This window comes from Nicotiana sylvestris, chromosome 9 (assembly GCF_000393655.2).
Source record: "Nicotiana sylvestris chromosome 9, ASM39365v2, whole genome shotgun sequence".
NCBI classification, from domain to species: Eukaryota; Viridiplantae; Streptophyta; class Magnoliopsida; order Solanales; family Solanaceae; genus Nicotiana; species Nicotiana sylvestris.
Window position 1 is genome coordinate 1245897 of NC_091065.1, and position 19924 is coordinate 1265820.

Genomic DNA, 19924 nt, shown 5'->3' on the forward strand with positions numbered 1-19924 from the left:
AATCTAAACAGTAGCGGATCCAGGATTTTAAAGTTATGGGTGTTCGCCGATAAAAACTACAAAAGAAGAGGAAAAATGAATTTACTTGTGGGTGCTCACTCAATATTTATCTAAATATTGGTATTATTGCCTATATAAATTAATTAATATGATCAAAGTTAATGGGTGCTTAAGCACTCACAACTCTCTATGTGCATCCGTCAGTGAATCTAAATATAGAGGAGATCTGGGTTTTAGGGATATTAAGGCTTTTAATCAAGCAATGTTAGCTAAAATGGCATGGTGAATCGTAACTAATCCAAATTTACTTCTTTCGCGCGTCCTACGAAGTGAATACTTTCCTAATAACTCCTTGAATACTACAATTACTTCATAAGCGTCGTGGATTTGGAGAAGTATTATTTCTGGTAGAGAATTACTAGAAAAGAGATTAAGATGAAGAGTTGCTAATGGAGTTAATGTTTATGTTTGGAGAGATCCTTGGATTCTGAATGCTACTAACTTTAGACCTTATAGAAGTATTGTTAATGATAAACTTGACCTAAAAGTGACAGGGCTTATAAATTTAGAATCTAGGACTTGAAAATTGGGAGAATTAAATAGATTTTTTTGTGAAGATGATATAAATGTTATTTTGACAATTCCTTTACCTATCACTACTTCTAGAGATAAATTAATATGGCACTATACCAAATCCGGTAACTATGAAGTTAGATCTGGTATTATACTGCAAAAAATATAGGCAAACAAGGTGAGAATAGCATGAATATTGCTCAATCTAGTTGTTATTCTTTCTCTAAAGCTTTTTGTAACACCCCGTAAATTTGAATCAGTTGTGGATGTATTAAATGAGTATTAATGTAATGGTTATCAATTGGTTATGATAATAAGTGTACTACGCATATCATAAGTGATTTGGGGTCCAAGGAGAGGTCTAAGTCTAAGTCAAGTTTGAAAATTTCATGATAGACTAAAATTCCAAATGAGCACACATAAGACCAAACTTTGTACGAACATATCTACATTTATATAAGGTGTTATATGATGCACAAAATATCAAATAAAAGATCTTTGAGTCTAGTTTCTAACACTTCAAACCGTTCGTCATTTAGACACTCCTACCAGAAGTTATGACCAAATTACCAAAAGCTGGCGGAATTTTACACTACCGCGCCGCACCATGCGTCGCGCCATGTGGCGCGGCTGTGTAGATTAACATAGCACTGCCAAATTTTGTTTCTAGATACATTTTTCATTACCGCGCCGCCCCATGCATTGCTCGCGGCTGTGCAAATCTTTGTTTTTTTTTAACCCGACCCTATTTTGATATAAAACCTTCGGGGGTTATTTTCCCCACTTCATTTGGACAAATTTTAGGGTTTTCCTCCACTCTCTCAAGACCTCCAACCCCTACCATCTTCAAGGTAAGTAATCTCCATTATCTTGGTGTGAATTCCATCATTTATACACTAGTATTGATGAATCTACACATAAAATACTTAGATCTTTAAGAGATTTCTTCAAGAACTCAAAGGAGGGTTTTGCAAGATTTCTTCCAAAAAAGTAATACTACACCCTTAGACTTACATGTATGGATTTATTAAGGGAATATGAGTATGAATAAGTATTGTAACTCTTGATATGGTGATTGGAAACCATAAGTTCCCAATTTAATTACACAACTATTATAGAGATTGAAAGATTTTTATTTAATGGAACTTTGTTGGTTGGGTGTGGATGGATGATCATATATGTGATGTTGGAAGTTATAAATTGGTTAATCATGATGGTGGGATAAATTGTTAATGAATGGTGGTAGCTAGATGAACTAATTATATGGTGATGAGATGTAGAGATTTATGCCTACAAGGTATTTGATAATATGCCTAAATGGCTTAAGTTATGAAATATGTTACTAATATTGGGTTCCATTGGATGTTGCTATTGTAGATTGAAGGTTCTTAGTATTGTGGATCATTGTAGTATCACTAAGAGGCGAAATTGAGGTATGTGAGGCTAACTCTCTTTACGTTTGGGAATGTCTATGATTCTCCCTACATCCCATTCATTATGACTATTACTAGTTTCCTCAGAAAGTGATTATGCTTAGTTCCATGAATGGTTGTAGAACTTCTATTCTCTAGCTTCGTAACTCATTCATGACTTTCATTTTAAACGTTGTGAAACCAGATATAGACTTGGGTTTGATGGCCATGAGTCTCAGTCTATATTACTCATCATGTCATAAACAGTTGAAGTTTTAGTTTTTCATAATCAGTTCATGAATACATGTTTCAGTCTAGCTCTATTCAGCATTAATGTATCATGTAACTCAGTATGGTTCAGTATTTTCGCATCATGTATTTCAGCATAATTCTCAGTTACTGAATGTTGAACACCTGTATTTGGGCCTGAGGCCGTAGTTTATATGCTTTATACATACTTGGGCCTGAGGCCGTAGTTTATGCTTTATGCATGCTTGGGCCTGAGACCGTAGTTTATGCTTTATGCATTTTTGGGCCTGAGGCCGTAGTTATGTATACGTATATTTGGGCCTAAGGCCGTAGCTTGTGCACATATATATTGGGCCCAAGGCCGCAGTTTATTCAGATAAACAGGTTGTTCAGCATTCAGAAGAAGGAGTATTCATATCCTTACTTCCTTTATTTAGTTTAGTTATCAGCTATCATTTCAGTTATCAGTTATTATCTCAGTTATCAGTTATCAGCTATCATTTCAATTTCAATTTCAACAGTTATAATTTCAGTTATCAATTATCAATTCTTAGTTATCAGCTCAGTATTAGTTTTAGCATTTATAATTTTTTCTTTCAGTTGCTTTACATACCAGTGCAATTTAAATATACTGATGTCCCTTTTTGCCCGGGGCCTGCATCTCACGATGCAAGTAATGATTTACAGGTTGACTATTCAGAGCGGTAGGATTCTCGTACCAGCTATTTGGTGATCCCTAGTTCTTTCGGGGCATTATCATTACTACAGTTTTCAGTATTTACAGACGGTCAGTATTTTCAGTACTCAAATAGAGGTTTCATAGACTAGAGTATCAATTAGACAGAGTCACAAGCTTTTTGTGTTAAGCAATGTTGGTTGCAGACATGTTTCAGACTTGCATTAGTATTTCCACACTTTGACTTTTATCATTCAGACTTTCAGTATATCAGCATGTGTTAGTTTATCTTCCGCATTTAGTATGTTATGATATCACATGTTGATTCAGCTAGCCAGTTGGTTCGCTCGGTCATACGTAGTCAGGCACCGAATGTCGTGTTACGTCCAGACCCAGGTTCGGGTATGGGCTATGAATATTAAAAATCATATACTAAAAGTGGGAAGATCCTAAATAGAAGGTTCAATTATCTAAATGCTCATTAAAAATTAATAGACTTTTAGATCCTTATAAAACTAAATAATACGTTCAATTTAGTACGCAATATACGTTAGTTATAAGATTAGTCATGAAATTTTAAAGTTCTGTAGATACATGGTCTATTCAATTCCTTGCAATTATTTTGCTCTTGAAAATCAATATAATCTTTGGAAATGCTCAAGTAATATGAAATTGTGAGCAAATGAAGAGACTGATCAAAGACTACATTGATGGGTTGAGGTAGGTTGCAGCTGGGTGTATATATGTCTCTGGTTGTACAATTTTACTTTTTTGTTGTACCTTTGGAAATCTCTACCATTCTTCTAATCTTTCTTTTTTGTTTAAAATAGCTACCAAAGGACAAAAACACTTTACAAATTTTATTTTCATTATTTCATATATATTAATTTTAGAAGGATATATCACTTATCTATACCTTAGATTTCGTCCTCTTTGATTTGTTTCTTTTTCCATCTCAAAGAAAATTTAACATATTTATGCATATATGACAGGATGTCTGAAGTTCTAATAAAGTGTAAATCTTGATGCTATTGGAAGCATCTAAGAACTTCTGTTTATAATTTTATGTTCTACTAGGTTAGATAAATAACATCAATAACCAACAACAACAATAATCCGGTGTAATTTCACAAGCGAAGTCTGGGGAGAGTAGAATTTACGCAGATCTTACCCCTACCTTCAAGATTAAGGCAGAGAGGTACCCTCGATTCAGCAAAGAAAAAGGAAAAACACAAGCACACTAAACTAAAAAATGAAGCAGAAATACACAACTAACAGTAGAAACCATTTTTAATTATTTCAAACACAAACATATCTTTTAACAATACTTGTAATTTTAAAAAGTTTATACTCACTGTTATTAGGAACACGCGCAATGCACACGCCCTGAAATTAGTATTATATTAATAATCATCCAGTATAACATATTGGAGAACAAATATTCAGATGACAGACTTCCCGTATAATATACTGGACAAAACTTATTACAAAACTCCATAAACAAAAAACATAATAAAAATCATCCAGTATAAAATACTGGGAAACAAGCCTTCGGAAGACAGATTTTTCGTATACTATATTGCACCAAGTTTATTACAAAAATAAAACTCCATAAACAAATACTGGTTAGAATTAAAAAACGTAATCAAGTACAACACGTAAAAAAACGCACATAAAAATTATCATTAAACACAAATAGTTAGAAATAAAAAGAACTCCACTATATTATAATAATCATTCAGTATAAAATACCGGGAAACAAGCCTACACAAGATAGACTTCCCGTATAATATACTTTACTACAAAAATAAAACTCCATAAACAAATACTGGTCTAGAATTAAGAAAATATAATCAAATACAGCATGTAAAAGGGGGGAGAAGAAAAAACAGCTAAAAATCATCAGTAAAAACAAGTATTTTCAAAATAAAAGAACTGCAGTATATAATAAAACTCATTCAGCATATAATACTGGACAACAAGCCTTCAGAGGTCAAACTTATAGAATAATACACTGGAACTAAATTTATTACAAAAAAATCAAATTTTTAAATATGAAGTCCAGCATATTATTCTGGATTTCAACTTTTAACAAGAACTCGAGCAATCTATAATGCAGTTGACGCAAAAAGATACTTGAAAATTAATCCTAATATACAGTGATTACAAAAATATTTGAACAATTTATCAAAACAAATTACGCAACGATTACAACATTACAATATAAAACTAATAACATAGTGACAAAATTATCAGAAACAAGACGAACTACTGAGCAGAGAAAAAAAATTCGTAAATGTTAAAATACCACAAATATTTAAACGCTAACAGTACAGAAACCAAACTTAAAACTAACGAAACACCAATAACAACGAAAATTCAAACACATTATTATAAAAACAACACTTACCCAGACAAATTTGAAGAAAATTGGACCTAACCTAGACTAAATTCGAAGAAAGTGCTCTCACGAAAGCGAAATCCGTACACTGCTCTAAAAAGAAAGCGAAGAACGATTAAAAAATGAAAAGTAACTAAACATGATGTTAAAAAGGACAAGGGCAAATATATCATTTACTAATATATTTTAAGTTAAAATGGCTAGAAATCGATAATATTAGCGATGGTGGCTATTTTTGGATAGCCAACCGTAAAAATGGCTACATCATGCCAGGGTTGAGCAATGACTCATTTAGAGGAATTTTTCATAATTATATGTGAAATCATAAAATATTCCATAATCTACGACTAATAAATAAATAACATATTTTACAACATAACCATAAATAAAGAAGATATCTTCCAAGTGTGGTATCTTCCCGGTAAATATGGAAACTGACTACGATTTAATTATCCCTAAAAATCATCCATTTATGTGCTCCAATAAATAATGGTTAATATACCAACTGATCTATTTGAGCAGCACATGTATATAGTCTACTGTATATATGTAAAAATATATTACTTATATACACTTACTAGAAAAGCTTGAAAATTAAGTATATGTATATAGTATATTGCATGTCTATACTATATTAAAAGCATGGAGGCCCTTAGTGAAATGTCGTTTGTCTTTTTTACCCTTTTAAAACAGAGTTCACACTGGATAAAATAGTCATTTGATTATTTTTTAAATATTTAGGAGTTTAAAATTAACTCAAGTTTTACATTTTAAATCTTTCCTGATTTGAACTAAGTTAGAAAACCTTATATTTAGAACTTCAAATTTATTAAAGTTTTACCTTATATAAATCTTGCAATTGAATCTATATTATATTAAAAGGAGAGTAGTGAAGCATGTGGTTAAGCCAAGTGGCAAGCTAAAAAGAAGCCACTTGGCAATTTAAAGACAACATTAAAATTTGAATCATAAATGGAAACATAATTAATGGAAGTAGTTAATGAATCTTATACTTAATCTAAATAGATCTTAGACAAATTTAATCTATATATCTACATTTAAATTTATATTTATAAGTATATTTATATCTATATTGATTCACCCATAGATTATTTTTTTTATTAGCTAGAGATATTGGAGGTAAAAATTAATTAAAAATAATTGAGATAACCTACGACTATTTATACATTAGAGTAAGTTAAAATATAAAATAAAATTAAAATTTACTTAAGTTATTAAAGATATATTGAGTTTAAAAATTAAATAAATTCAAGCAGCAAAATAAGATCTTAAATAAAGTATATAAATTATTTATAAGGTAAGAAAAAACTTAAATAATCAGTAAAAAAATATTTTAAAAATAAGAATAATAAAGTCATATTAATATTGATAAATCGGGCAAACGAATATTTTATACGTAAATATTACTACAACATTCAGATATAATGTGTTCAAACAATTAAGAAAATATTTTTTTAGTAATATTTGAATTGAGTACAGTAAGTTTAAGTTTGAAAGTATAACATAATTCTTTAAAAATGTAGTCAAAATATAGAAAATAGAATAATAAAACTTATTTGAATTTGAGAAAGTTTTTTAATTTTTATCTATATTATATTAGAATGAATGTAGTAGAAATAAATATTAAATTCAAACAAGCTAATAAAAATCCACATGACAATGTAATAATATTAGGTATTTAATAATATAATATCAAAAATAAATAATAAATAGAGAAAAAATAAAAATTCAGATTTTTTATCATAGAGAAGAAGGGTAAAACTTATTTAAATTTGAGATGGGAAAGTTTTTTATATTATGATAAGAAAATTCATAATATGGATAAGTCCACGTAACTCAAGTCTAATGGATAAAATCAAAAACTAAAAATATTGAATAATAGAAATAAATTAGAGATAATATGAGATATTTATAAATCATAAGTTTAAAAAATAAAATAAATTAAATATACAATGCTTAAAATCTTATTAAAATTTAAATAATTTAAAATTTTCGAGCAATATTTTTAAAACAAAATAAATATTTATTTTATGATTAGAAATTATATATTTATCTATATTATATTAAAAGGAGAGTAGTATGCATTGTGGTTAAGCCAAGTGGCAAGTTAAAATGAAGTCATTTGGCAATTGTATGACAACATTAATTATTAGAAATTATAAATGGAAACATACTTAAGATAAGTAGTTTAATGAATCTTATACATAATCTAAATATATCTTAGACAAATCTAATCTATATATCTATAATTAAATTTATATGTATATTTGTATCTATATCTATATCTATAACTATATCCATAATTCTATATTTATATTTATATATTGATCTGCTCATAGATTTTTTTCTATATTAGCTAGAAATATGGAGGTGAAATATTAATTAAAAACTATAATAGAAAACAATAAAAATATATAAAGATGTAAATTGAGATAACCTATAACTATTTATACTTTGGAGTAAGTTAAAATATAAAATAAAACTAAAATTTACTTAAGATATTAAGGATTTATTGAGTTTAAAAATTAAATAATTTCAAGCAGCAAAATAAGATCTTATACAAAGTATACAAATTATTTATAAGGTAAGAGAAATATTAAATAATTAACAAAAGATATTTTAATAACAAGAGTAATAAATTCATATTAATACTGATAAATCATGCAAACGAATATTTTATACGTAAATATTACTAAAACATTTAGAAATAATGTGTTTGAACAATTAAGAAAATAATTTTCTATGATTATATTTAAATTAAGTTAGTTAGTTTAAATTTGAATGCATAACATAATTTTTTGAAAATATAGTCCAATTAAGAAAATATAATGATAAAAATTATTTGAATTTGAGATGAGAAAGTTTTTAAATTTTTATCTATATTATATTAGAATGAGTGTGGTAAAAATAGATACTAAATTCAAACATGCTAATAAAAATTCACATGACAATGTAATAATATTAGGTATTGAATAATATAAAATCCAAAATAAAGAATAAATAGAGAAAAAATAAAAATTCAGATTTGTATCATAGAAAAAAGGGTAAAACTTATTTAAATTTGAGATGAGAAAGTTTTTTATATTATACTAAGAAAAGTCAAAATATAAGTCCACATAACTCAAGTCTAATAGTTAAAATCAAAACTAAAAAAATTGAACAATAAAATTAATTAGAGATAATGTAATTTATAAATCATAAGTTTAGAAAATAAAATAAAATAAATATACAATACTTAAAAATATTATTAAATTTTAAATAATTTAAAATTTTCGAGTAATGTTTTTAAAACAAAATAAATATTTATTTCATAATTAAAAAATTATATATTTATCTTATATTATTAAATAAAAGTAGTTAATAATGATATTAAATAAATTTACAAGTTAACGAAAAGCCACATAAAATGTAATAAGACTATATATTAGATTAAAAAAATAGCAAAATTATGTTAAATTATTAGAAATTTAAAAATTAGAAATTAAAAGAAAAGGATATTTGAATTTGAGATTGGAAAGTTCTTAAAACTATGATGTGAATGCTCAAATTATGAATAATACCACGAAATTGAAGTCTTACTTATGAAAAATAAAAAATAATAAAAAATAAAATTTTAAATGACAAAATTAATTTCTAATATAGGTAATTTTACAAAAATTAAATTTGTATCTTAAAACTAAAAAAGAAAGAAAATTTATGTAAAGAAATAAAATGATAGTGAAAATATTATTACAACATTTAGATATAATATGTTCAAACAATTAAGAAAATATTTTTCTATGATTAAAATCTGAATCGAGTGTAGTTAGTTTGAGTTTGAATGCATAGCATAATTTTTTTTAAAATGCGGTCCATTTTAGAAAATAGAATGATAAGAATTATTTGAATTTGAGATGAGATTATTTTTTTATTTTTTAAAATATTGTGTAAAGAACTAAAATGACAGTAAAAATATTACTACAATATTTAGAAATAATGTGTTCAAACAATTAAGAAATTTTCTTCTCTAATTAAATAAAATTTTAAAAAATGCAAAATAAATTCTAATATTGGTAATCTTACTAATGAAATTAAAAATTAAATTGTATCTTATAGCTAAAAAAGAAAGAAAATTTAACTGCATCTAATACAAAATTAATTATAATATAACTCAATACATTTGGAACATGATAATCAAATAACTTATGTATTAATATTTTAGACTAATTAAAAGCTACAATTTAAAATAAAATATGACATTATTTTGGTTAAGTCAAGTGGCAAGCTAAAAAGAAGCCACTTGGCAATTTAAAGACAACATTAAAAATTTGAATCATAAATGGAAACATAATTAATGGAAGTAGTTAATGAATCTTATACTTAATCTAAATAGATCTTAGACAAATTTAATCTATATATCTACATTTAAATTTTTCACCTCCATATTTCCAGCTAATAAAGAAAATCTATGTGTGGATCAATATATAGATACAAAATATAGATATAGATGTAGATATCAATATACATATAAATATAAATATAGATATATAAATAAAATTTGTCTAAGATCTATTTAGATTATGTATAAGATTAATTCAACTACTTCCATTAATTATGTTTCCATCTATAATTTTTAATTATTAATGTTATCTTAAAATTGCCAAGTGGCTTCATTTTAGCTTGTCACTTGGCTTAACCACAATGCATATTACTCTCCTTTTAATATAATATAGATTAGAAAAGGATTTGCTCTAAGTGGACAATAACAATAATTCAGTGGAATCCCACAAGTGGGGTCTGCGGAGGATATTGGGTACGTAGTCCTTACCCCTACTCTAGAGGAATAGAGAAGCTGTTTCCGAAAGACGCTCCTCTCAACTTGCTCTAAGAAGAATTTCTGAATTATGATCTAGATTATGGTTTTTTTTTTCTCTGCAAATCATTAATCTGATCATTACTGGTTTGCAATCTAGCTGTTTTCTTTTCGTTGTCTAGAACCTTCTATATAGAAATTTTGGAAAATTCATACCGAATAAATATCGAAGTACCGAATTAATTCGGTTCGGTCCAGGTTTTCCAGATTTTATGCCCACCCCTACTTTTTAAGTATCAGAGATATATGGATAGCTGGTCGCACTACAGGTCATACTACAGAAGAGGGATTCTAAATACATTGATGGAAAAGCTGCCACTAATACAAAGTTCAACAAATGATCGAAGACATCAGAGCAATAAACACATTGACCTATAGAAACAAGTGTAATATGAATGAGTTCTGATTTGAGATTCATTTGGAACTGACGATGTCGTGCAACAGAAAGGAGCGTCTCCTTCTAGCGGAGTCGGAGCCAAGATTTCAAGTTTATGGGTTCGAAATTCTAATCATTAGAGGTTACTGGGTTCTAAATTAATCATTTATACATATTCAATGAATTTTGTATGACAAACACAGGTTTCGAATCAAAGTTACTAGGTTCGGCCGAACCCGGTTCCGACACTATACCTCTGCCACTGCCTTCTAGGGCTTCACAGGATAATGGTCAATACAAATCAAAAACTTTTAAATCTCATTTATTCTTCTCCTGAAAGAACACAGATCAAGTTATTCACTTAACCTAGTGGGTCTGGGGAGGGCAGGGTATATGCAAACCTTACCCCTATTTCGAGGAAGTAGACACGTTGTTTCTGAAAGACCCTCGGCTCAAGAAATACCTTGGAGAATGATAAAAAATTAATAAAGGGAGTAGAAAGAAGAAGAAAAGGAGAAATCACTATGCTTTGCTACTCCATTTTCATTTCTGTCCTTTCTGACCAGAGGGGTTGCTCTGATGGTAAGCAACCTTCACTTTCAACTAAGAGGTTGTGAGTTCGAGTCTCCCCAAGAGCAAGGTGGGAAGTTCTTGGAGGGAAGGATGTCGGGGGTCTATTTGGAAATAGCCTCTCTACTCCAGGGTAAGGGTAAAGTCTGCGTACACATTACCCTCCCCAAACCCCACTAAATGGGATTATACTGAGTTGTTGTTGTGTTGCCCTAGTCCCCTAACCAAATCCCAGAAGTGTATGTTCAGCGTAGCAAGTTTTGATAAACGCTCAGGGATTTACAACGCAGGCTAAGTGTTTCATCTCGCTTAAGTGACATTTCAGTGCAGCCACCGATGTGCATAATTTGCTTCGACATGGAGTTTAAGAAAGAAAAAAAAAATTTGGAACTTGTAATTTTAAATATACCATGACATTTTTTAGGCCATAAAAACATTCCATTAAAGGTAAAATGCGAAGTTTAAAGTTATATTCTTACCAAATATAAAAAATTGCAAAAAGAGATGTACTAATAGGAAATAATGTTACATAAAATGGAACGAATCGAGTTTTCTGACAGAGCTAATCAGTAATTATTACTTCCATTGTTTTCTATTTTTTGCTGAGATTTGCCTGGATTGTGAGATATTCTAAATCTTTTGAAATAACTTATTTTCATATGGCTTTAGGTCTACCGTCTACCTCTGGAAAAAACTTATCCACACCCGATGTATACACCAATTCTAGTTAACTTAACCATATGAAATAAACTAACATCTACTAGACGTTTTTAATAATAAAATTAAGAAAAGGTAATAAACAGTCCTAATATAATTGAATGTTATCATTACTCTCTGTGTTTTTCCGATTTCAGATTTTTAAGTCTTTGGTTAAGCTTATTAAACTTGTATGGATGGACAGTGATATAATATGATGTTATTTGTAAAGGAGCTCTTAGACATATTAAATAACCTCATAGGATAGCATCCTTTGAAAGCTAAGTTTTCTTATAGTTAACTTCGTTGCTACGTGTTAGAGCTAAGTAGAAAAGTAATTTTGTAAGTTGCTTTGTTGAATGCATTTAACAGTAATTAGTTTTGTGATTTCATAGCTAATTTTTATGTTAAAGAAGAGTTGAATTATCTACTATAAGTTAGTGTGGAAAGGAGGAAGCTAGTATATTTTTGGCTTTATGAGATCTTGAAAAAATCAATAAGATAGTATCGTATTTATATTCTCATATTGTACTTATCGAAATATATTAAAAATTATTTAAGTAATACAACGAGGGTGTACTCGCAACAAACATTTATTTAAGAAGAAAGAAGGAGATTCTGGGTGCTTAATGGGAAATGTGTCAGCCTAATTTGCTCGCTCACGATAGTGTCTTCCTTTCGATATATTTTTTGTGGAACAACAAAAATATATAGCTAGAAAATATTTAAGATTATTATCATTATTATTATTATTTAAGATTATATAAAAAATAGATGGAGTTAACTATGGTTAAATACTATTAGTTATATAATTAAATAAGGTGACGAGTGTCATTTAATTATTGGCTTGGCGTATACACTGGGTGAGGGTAAGTTTTTTCCGTCTAGCTCTTCCCCTTTTAACTTATTCTCAGAACTTATTCTTACATAGACTAGCCGCCCCACAATATAATAGTCTTTTTTTGGTTTCCCATCCGGTGTCCGGTACCTACATTAGAGCCCAATTATATCCAGCTTCGCGCTGCATAGGGCCTCATTCGGGAGGAAGCGCTCCCTACCAAGGATTTTTCCATACTCAGGGTTGAACCCGAAACCTCTGGTTAAGGGAAGTGCAGTCCCATCCACTGCACCACATTCTTTTGTGGTCACAAAATAATAGTCAACGTTTGTATATATACAAAAATATACATAATTTGTATATAATTATGTATATTTGACTAACAATAGTAATTATCTGAATTCAGCTTTATAAATCCTCTGTATCAATTTCCTCAGGATGCACAGTACCTTTATTCAGATACAAACTGTAAACAGCTTACCCAGTACCAATACAAAAGAGTTGTATAAGGTCCAGATAGACCGGGAGTTCACCCAAAAGAAGAAGAAAAAAAACGATTTTTCCCCTTTGCATGGTACTTGTCCAAGGGTTTATTTTCACACAGAGCCAAGGAAACAAAAATATAAGGAACTTATTTGGTCCACCACATAAGGAAATCCTTGCGCCTATTAATCTTCTTCTGCAGTTGAAGAACTCCGTATAGAAGGGCCTCGGCAGTAGGCGGGCAACCTGGAACATAAATGTCAACCGGGACAATTCTGTCACAGCCTCGCACAACAGAATATGAGTAGTGGTAGTATCCTCCACCGTTCGCACAGCTCCCCATTGAAATGACCCACCTTGGCTCGGGCATTTGATCATAGACCCTACAATAAAAAAGCAATATGGCTTAATATTTTACTCATTTAAAAAAACTTACGTTAGAGCAATTAATTACAAGGAGACATTCAAATATTCTCCTTTGTTGACTTCTCTGAGTTTTTCTTTCCTTTTTGGGGTGAAGGGAGGTGTTAGTAACCAATTGGACTGTGCAAGTCCTGAATTACCAGATTCCAGATATGTGAGAAGCATGCAAGATTTGCAAACAAGCCAGGTGAAAATCTAGATAGTGTAAGATGTATGATTCAAGATCCAAACACTGGGAAAATGCACCTGCAGTGGAACAAACTAAAAGAATTTTGGAGAATTTAGGTGTCTCTGGGTCGGATGACTATAGGTGCACATAGTTAGTACATTAAATTGAGAGGATCTAAAAGTAAACTAGCAACGAAGAAAATGAGAAAATACAAAACTACACAAGCAAAACAGGAGTGCTCCATGCAGTGGATGATATTTCAACTACACCATAAAAACTAGGGATGATTTTTTGAGCAAGCTGGTACAGTTTGAAAAGTCCAGATAGTTTCATTTTACTTTTTACACCTCTGTTTTGATGTGGGCTTTTTTATCAAGTATAATTTTATTGATGATGGAAAAATTCTTGGTATATAAGAGGCACCCAAGAAAATAGATAACCCATAGGCAGATATGATTTTTTACACACGACACCTAATTTTCTGTACAAATAGGGACTCATGGGTGCATCAAGAAGACATTAATAACTGGGGGCTATCCCTAATTTGTCAATTCATGCTCTTCCCTTTGAACAGCTCTCCTATTTCTTTCCCTCCATACCATCCACATAAGTGCTAATGGAGTAACATCCTACATCCGGACTCTTCTCTTCCGTCTTCCAAAGCCCAACTACAATATTGCATCCTTCACGGTACCCGACATGGTCCATTGTATCCCAAACCATCGAAAAAGCTAGTAATATAGACGTGTGATGCTACCTGACAATTTAGTAAGAGATAATCCATGTCCTCCCTGACTGTTTACACATGAAGCACCAACTAACATATGTAATCCTCCTCTTTGTCAAGTTTTCGGCCGTCAGAATTGCACCCCTTGCCGCTGACTAAGCGAAACACGCCTTTCTTGACGCCTTAGGGATCCAAACAAATAGATGGGAAAATATTGACTTCTTTAGCTAGCAACTTACGCAGTGAAGTACTAAGAATCGTTCATGTTCCCTAATGCCCATCCAAGTCTTGGCTCTCTACCAGTAAGGTCTGTTTTATAGAGTATATAGCTTAAGAAGTCTTTGAAACTCCGCTATCTCCAAATCGTGAAAGTTCCTTCCAAATTTGAGATCCTAAATAACACTTCCCCCATGTTCGAACTTGTTGGATTGTCATCTGTTTTTGGCAAGAAATAAGGTAGATATTCAGGAAAGTGATTGTCAACATGTTCTCTCCACACCACCTGTCCTCCCACTCCAAAAAGAAAACATGCACCTATCCCCCACCCTGAATGAGATACAACCACTAGACACTTCTCATCCCTTTATAATGTTCCTCTAAATGCTGCACCCAAAAAAGAACAGTGATGTTCTCGGTTCTCCACCCCCTTTTGATGATGCCATACTTCTTCCCCGTCACCTCTCTCCATAATGCATGCCCTCTGTCCCAAACCTCCACAGTCATTTCCCCCACCTTAACCATAATAGTTTCCGAGTTAATTAAGTGAAACTTTATTGCACCATCAGCCGAACCCCATAAGAATTTCCTCTCTAGTCTTTCCAAATTTCCTGTTATGCTAGCGAGTACCTGTAGTATAAACATGAAATAAGTGGGAATGCTCGATAGAGTGCTTTTGACAAACACTTCCCCTTTTGACAAATACATTTTCTGCAAGCATACAAGTCTTTCTCTACCCTCTCTACTACTGGAGTTCACACTGTTGTTCTTTGTTTGAAGTAGCTTTTATATGTAAGCCATAAAGGTCACAACCCCAAGGATGCCGTTCTAATAATACACCATTTATTTGATAGGAAAAATTAATCATGTCAGCTTGATACCATGATACGCCCCTATATGATACATTGATAGGGCAGTGGAAGGCGCAAAATGGTAAAACCCAACTTTTTAAGATCTTTTTCAGTATCATATATATGGACAGCTGGTAAGCTACCACTAATACAAAGTACAACAGATGATCGAAAACAGCAGCGCAATAAACACATTGACCTATAGAAATAAGTGTAACGTGAATGAGTTCTGATTTGAGATTCATTTGGGACTGACAGATGTCCTCCAATAGAAAGGAGGGTCTCCTTCTAGGACTTCACGGGATAATGGTCAATACAAATCAAAAACCTTTAAATCTCATTTATTTTTCCCTTGAAAGGTCACACATCAAGTTACCCTGATGTAATGTTCTGCATTTTTTATACAAAGAGATACCTTGAAGAATGACTACAAGTTTTAAAAAGGGGGTAGAAAGAAGAAGAAAAAGAGAAATCACTCTGTTTTACTAATCCATTTTCCAAAAAAGGGAGTAGAAAGAAGAAGGAAAAGAGAAATCACGATGTTTTACTACTCCATTTTCCGCTCTTCCCTTTTGCCCTAATCACCTAACCAAATCCCAGAAGTGTATGTTCCGTGTAACAAGTGCTGTTAAAGGCTCAGGAATCCCTGTTCAAAGCAGGTTAAGTGTTTCATCTTGCTTAAGCGGCATTTCAATGCAGCCACCAATGTGCTAAGGCATGCTCCTCAACGCCTACAAACTCACTCTTTAAGAGGACAACACTAAGTATTGCTCCCTCTATTTCAATTTATATGCATAGTTTGTCTCGACACGGGTTTAGAACTTGTGATTTTAAATATGCTATGAGATTTCTCAGCCTATAAAAAAATTGCATTAAGGGTAAAATGGGATGTTGAAAGTTATATTATTTCCAAATATAAAAAATTCAAAATTGAACGGACTTATAGGAAATAATGTCACATAAAATGGAACTACGGGAGTTTTCTGACAGAGCTAAACAGTAAGTATTACTTCGCAAATCAACATATAAATTGTTAAATAAGAAAACATTGATGACAACAACTAGCCCTCAGTCTCAAGCTAGTTGGAGCTAGTTGGGTTGGCTGTATGAATCCTCATAATCATAAATGCTCTGTTTGGGTCTATGATATTTCAATACTCCATACTATCTAACACTAGGGGTTCTCTAATATACTGTAGTGGTTATATCTACAATATAGTAAGTCTTCCAATAAGCACTAGTCTTCTAGTTGGTATCACCTGCTTTTAACTTCCAATTGTTTTCTATTTTTTTGCTAGATCTGCCTGGATTTTGAGAGATTCTGAATCTTTTGAAGTAACTTATTTTCATATTAGTTTAGGTCTGCCGTCTACCTCTTCCTCTTTTAAGACCTTCAATCACCAAAGCCTGTCATCTTTAACTCTTCAGCCTTTACAAGCTCTTACACTGCATTGCACGACAATCTTACTCTCATGCATCTTCTGAATTATTGCTAAACATTAGTAAGTTTTATGGAAAATTCACAGCCAATTTCATATCCATCATAAAACTATGACAAAAGCTAGTAACATGTTCACAGCATCAAGACACAGTATAGACAAATGAAGTAGAAGAAAAAAAAGGGAGGCCACATAAGCAAAAAGCTACACGTTGACCATTTAAAAAAGCACCACCAATGTGAGGCAGATTATAGTCATCATACCAGCACAAAAATGTTTACAATATGGTATTTATCCGCAATTTATTGTCCTTTGTTATATTGAGTGCTTATCCTCCTATTAATCAGGAAATCAGTCATCCCAGTACCAAATACATTACTTATTTGAAGCATCACCTTTTGATGCTCGACTTTGCCACCCTATATATTACCACCAAAACTCTTAAATAACATGACAAAAGATGCAAAACAACTATACCTCAATACCAAGCAAGTTTGAGTCCGCTCCATTTAAGCCCATTTTGTGAGAATTCGAATATTTGTAGAGTTTTTATGTGTTAGCATTTGAAAACAAATCCTTAGATACATTTTCACAACAACCCTCCATGGATGCATAGGCAGAACTTTAAAGAGCCTGGATGAACTACATGTTAAACTCTATCACACACCATCTCTTTATAATTGCAATCTCACTGTCTGATAAGTTACATTGTTCCTGTGAGATATGTTCATTCTGAAGCCCCACTATACACTCCATGAAGAACTTCCAGAGCATGGTAAAGTTCCCCCAAATCTTAACATTTTTCCTCGATACAATATACATTATACAGCAATAGTACTCTTCCACCATCTACTTTTCTACTAATTTACAAATAAATTCATCAACACTGACAAAAGAATAGTTCCAATATCATAAACTAGAGCCTCATTCATTACACTCACATTAAGACAATGCAGATAAAAAATCAGTAACTAAATAAAAAATTGACGAACTTTTTGTTCAAGTATATAGTGAACTTAAACGAACTACAACTGCCCTGACAGTATATAAAATCTATTGAGCTATCATGTTTCGTAATATAAACAACAAATGACTGATCTCACTGAAACACAAACATTGTTACCAGTAATCGAGTTTCCCTATATGTGCTTATACGAAACTAAATTCCAATGGAAAAATTTCAATGTAAATACAGCCAAACAGGAAAAATAGGGTTGACAGTCAGAAGTAATACATACTTGCGAAGAGCAGGGGCCATTTTATTGGTAAGTGTACCAGCAACAATCATACAATCAGATTGTCTCGGGCTAGGTCTGAAAATTACACCAAATCGATCAAAATCATAACGCGCAGCTCCAGCGTGCATCATTTCGACGGCACAGCAGGCCAGCCCAAATGTCATGGGCCAAATGGACCCGCGCCGAGCCCAATTCATCAGATCGTCGACCTTCGATATCACATACTCCGCCGTTTTCGATATCCCAGCCGGCGACGTCGTGGACGGCGGCGGTGCGCGACCATACGTGGCCGGAGAAGACGAAGGTTGCTGTGAGAGTACTGGGAGTGTCGTGTGGATCGTCGCCGCACTTTGAAGGAACGGCGCCGTATCGGTTAGCCGTTTTGCGTTTCGAGCGATTAACGCCATTACGGATTCAATGGAGAGAGAGTGTGTGTGTGCGCCCGCCTATAAATTAGTAGAAAATGACTCAAAATATTAGTCCTTTTTTAACTTAAAATGAGAGATTGTCCCTATTCCATGAAAAAGCCGACGGTGTTATAAAATAAAGACCGTAAAGTAAAAGACAATTATAAGTAAAAGACAATTATAGAGACAAACTGTTATATTATTTGAATTCAAATTAATATACATAATGAACTTAAATCTCTTCTATTTATAGAAGAAAGGAAGCTGCTGTGTAAGCTGCTATTATATCAAATATGTATAATCTTCTACTGAGAGCAATATTTATCCATAACGGAGTACTGAAAAGATAAGTTTATTATATTCGATATGGATAATCTTCTACCGGGATAATGTTTATCCATAACTGGGTACTAAAAGGATAAGCTTATTATATCCGATATGGATAATCTTCTACCGGGGTAATGTTTATCCATAACTGGGTACTGAAAGAATAAGCTTATTATACCCGATATGAATAATCTTCTATCGGGGGTAATGTTTATTCATAACTGGGTACTGAAAGGATAAGCTTATTATACCTGGTATGGATAATCTTCTACCGGGGGTACTATTTATCCATAACCGGGTACCGAAGTGATAAGCTTCTTCAGGAAGCTTATTTCCAATAGAGTACTAAATAGATAAACATATTTACGGTGGAGTCCCATGTGGATAAGCTTATTCAAGAAGCTTATTTACAATGGAGTACTAAATGAACATCCATAATATAATATATTTATAACACTCCCCCTTGGATGTTCATTAAAAGATAATGTGCCTCATTAAAACTTTACTAGAAAAAATCACGTGGGAAAAAATCCCAGTGAAGAAAAAAGAGTACACATATTTAGTAAGACGCATTGCTAGTTGCCTCATTAAAAACCTTATAAGGAAAGCCCATGGGAAAAAACTTTAGTAAGGGAAAAAGAATGCATCGCTTATTTTACTCTCCCTGATGAAAACCTTGTTTCAAATATTTGAGTCTCCGCATTCCAATCTTGTATACCATCTTCTAAAAAGTTGAAGTTGGCAAAGATTTAGTGAATAAATCTGCTGGATTATCACTTGAACGGATTTGTTGCACATCAATGTCACCATTTTTCTGAAGATCGTGTGTGTAGAATAATTTTGGTGAAATGTGCTTCGTTCTATCTCCTTTTATAAATCCTCCCTTCAATTGGGCTATGCATGCAGCATTGTCTTCGTATAAAATTGTGGGTCTTTTCTCACATTCCAAACCACATTTTTCTCGAATAAAATGAATTATT

At 31.7% G+C, this 19924-nt stretch overlaps 1 protein-coding gene across 1 annotated transcript; it reads right to left on the reverse strand.

The window, feature by feature from the left end:
• Positions 1-13056: 13056 nt before the first annotated feature.
• On the reverse strand, positions 13057-18678 carry LOC104235826 (NADH dehydrogenase [ubiquinone] iron-sulfur protein 7, mitochondrial). The gene is made up of 2 exons (XM_009789652.2): positions 18211-18678; positions 13057-13530 (listed from the first exon to the last, which is right to left on the reverse strand). The coding sequence occupies exons 1-2, from the start codon at positions 18615-18617 to the stop codon at positions 13296-13298; spliced, it is 642 nt and encodes a 213-aa protein (XP_009787954.1). The 5' UTR covers positions 18618-18678; the 3' UTR covers positions 13057-13295.
• Positions 18679-19924: the final 1246 nt, after the last annotated feature.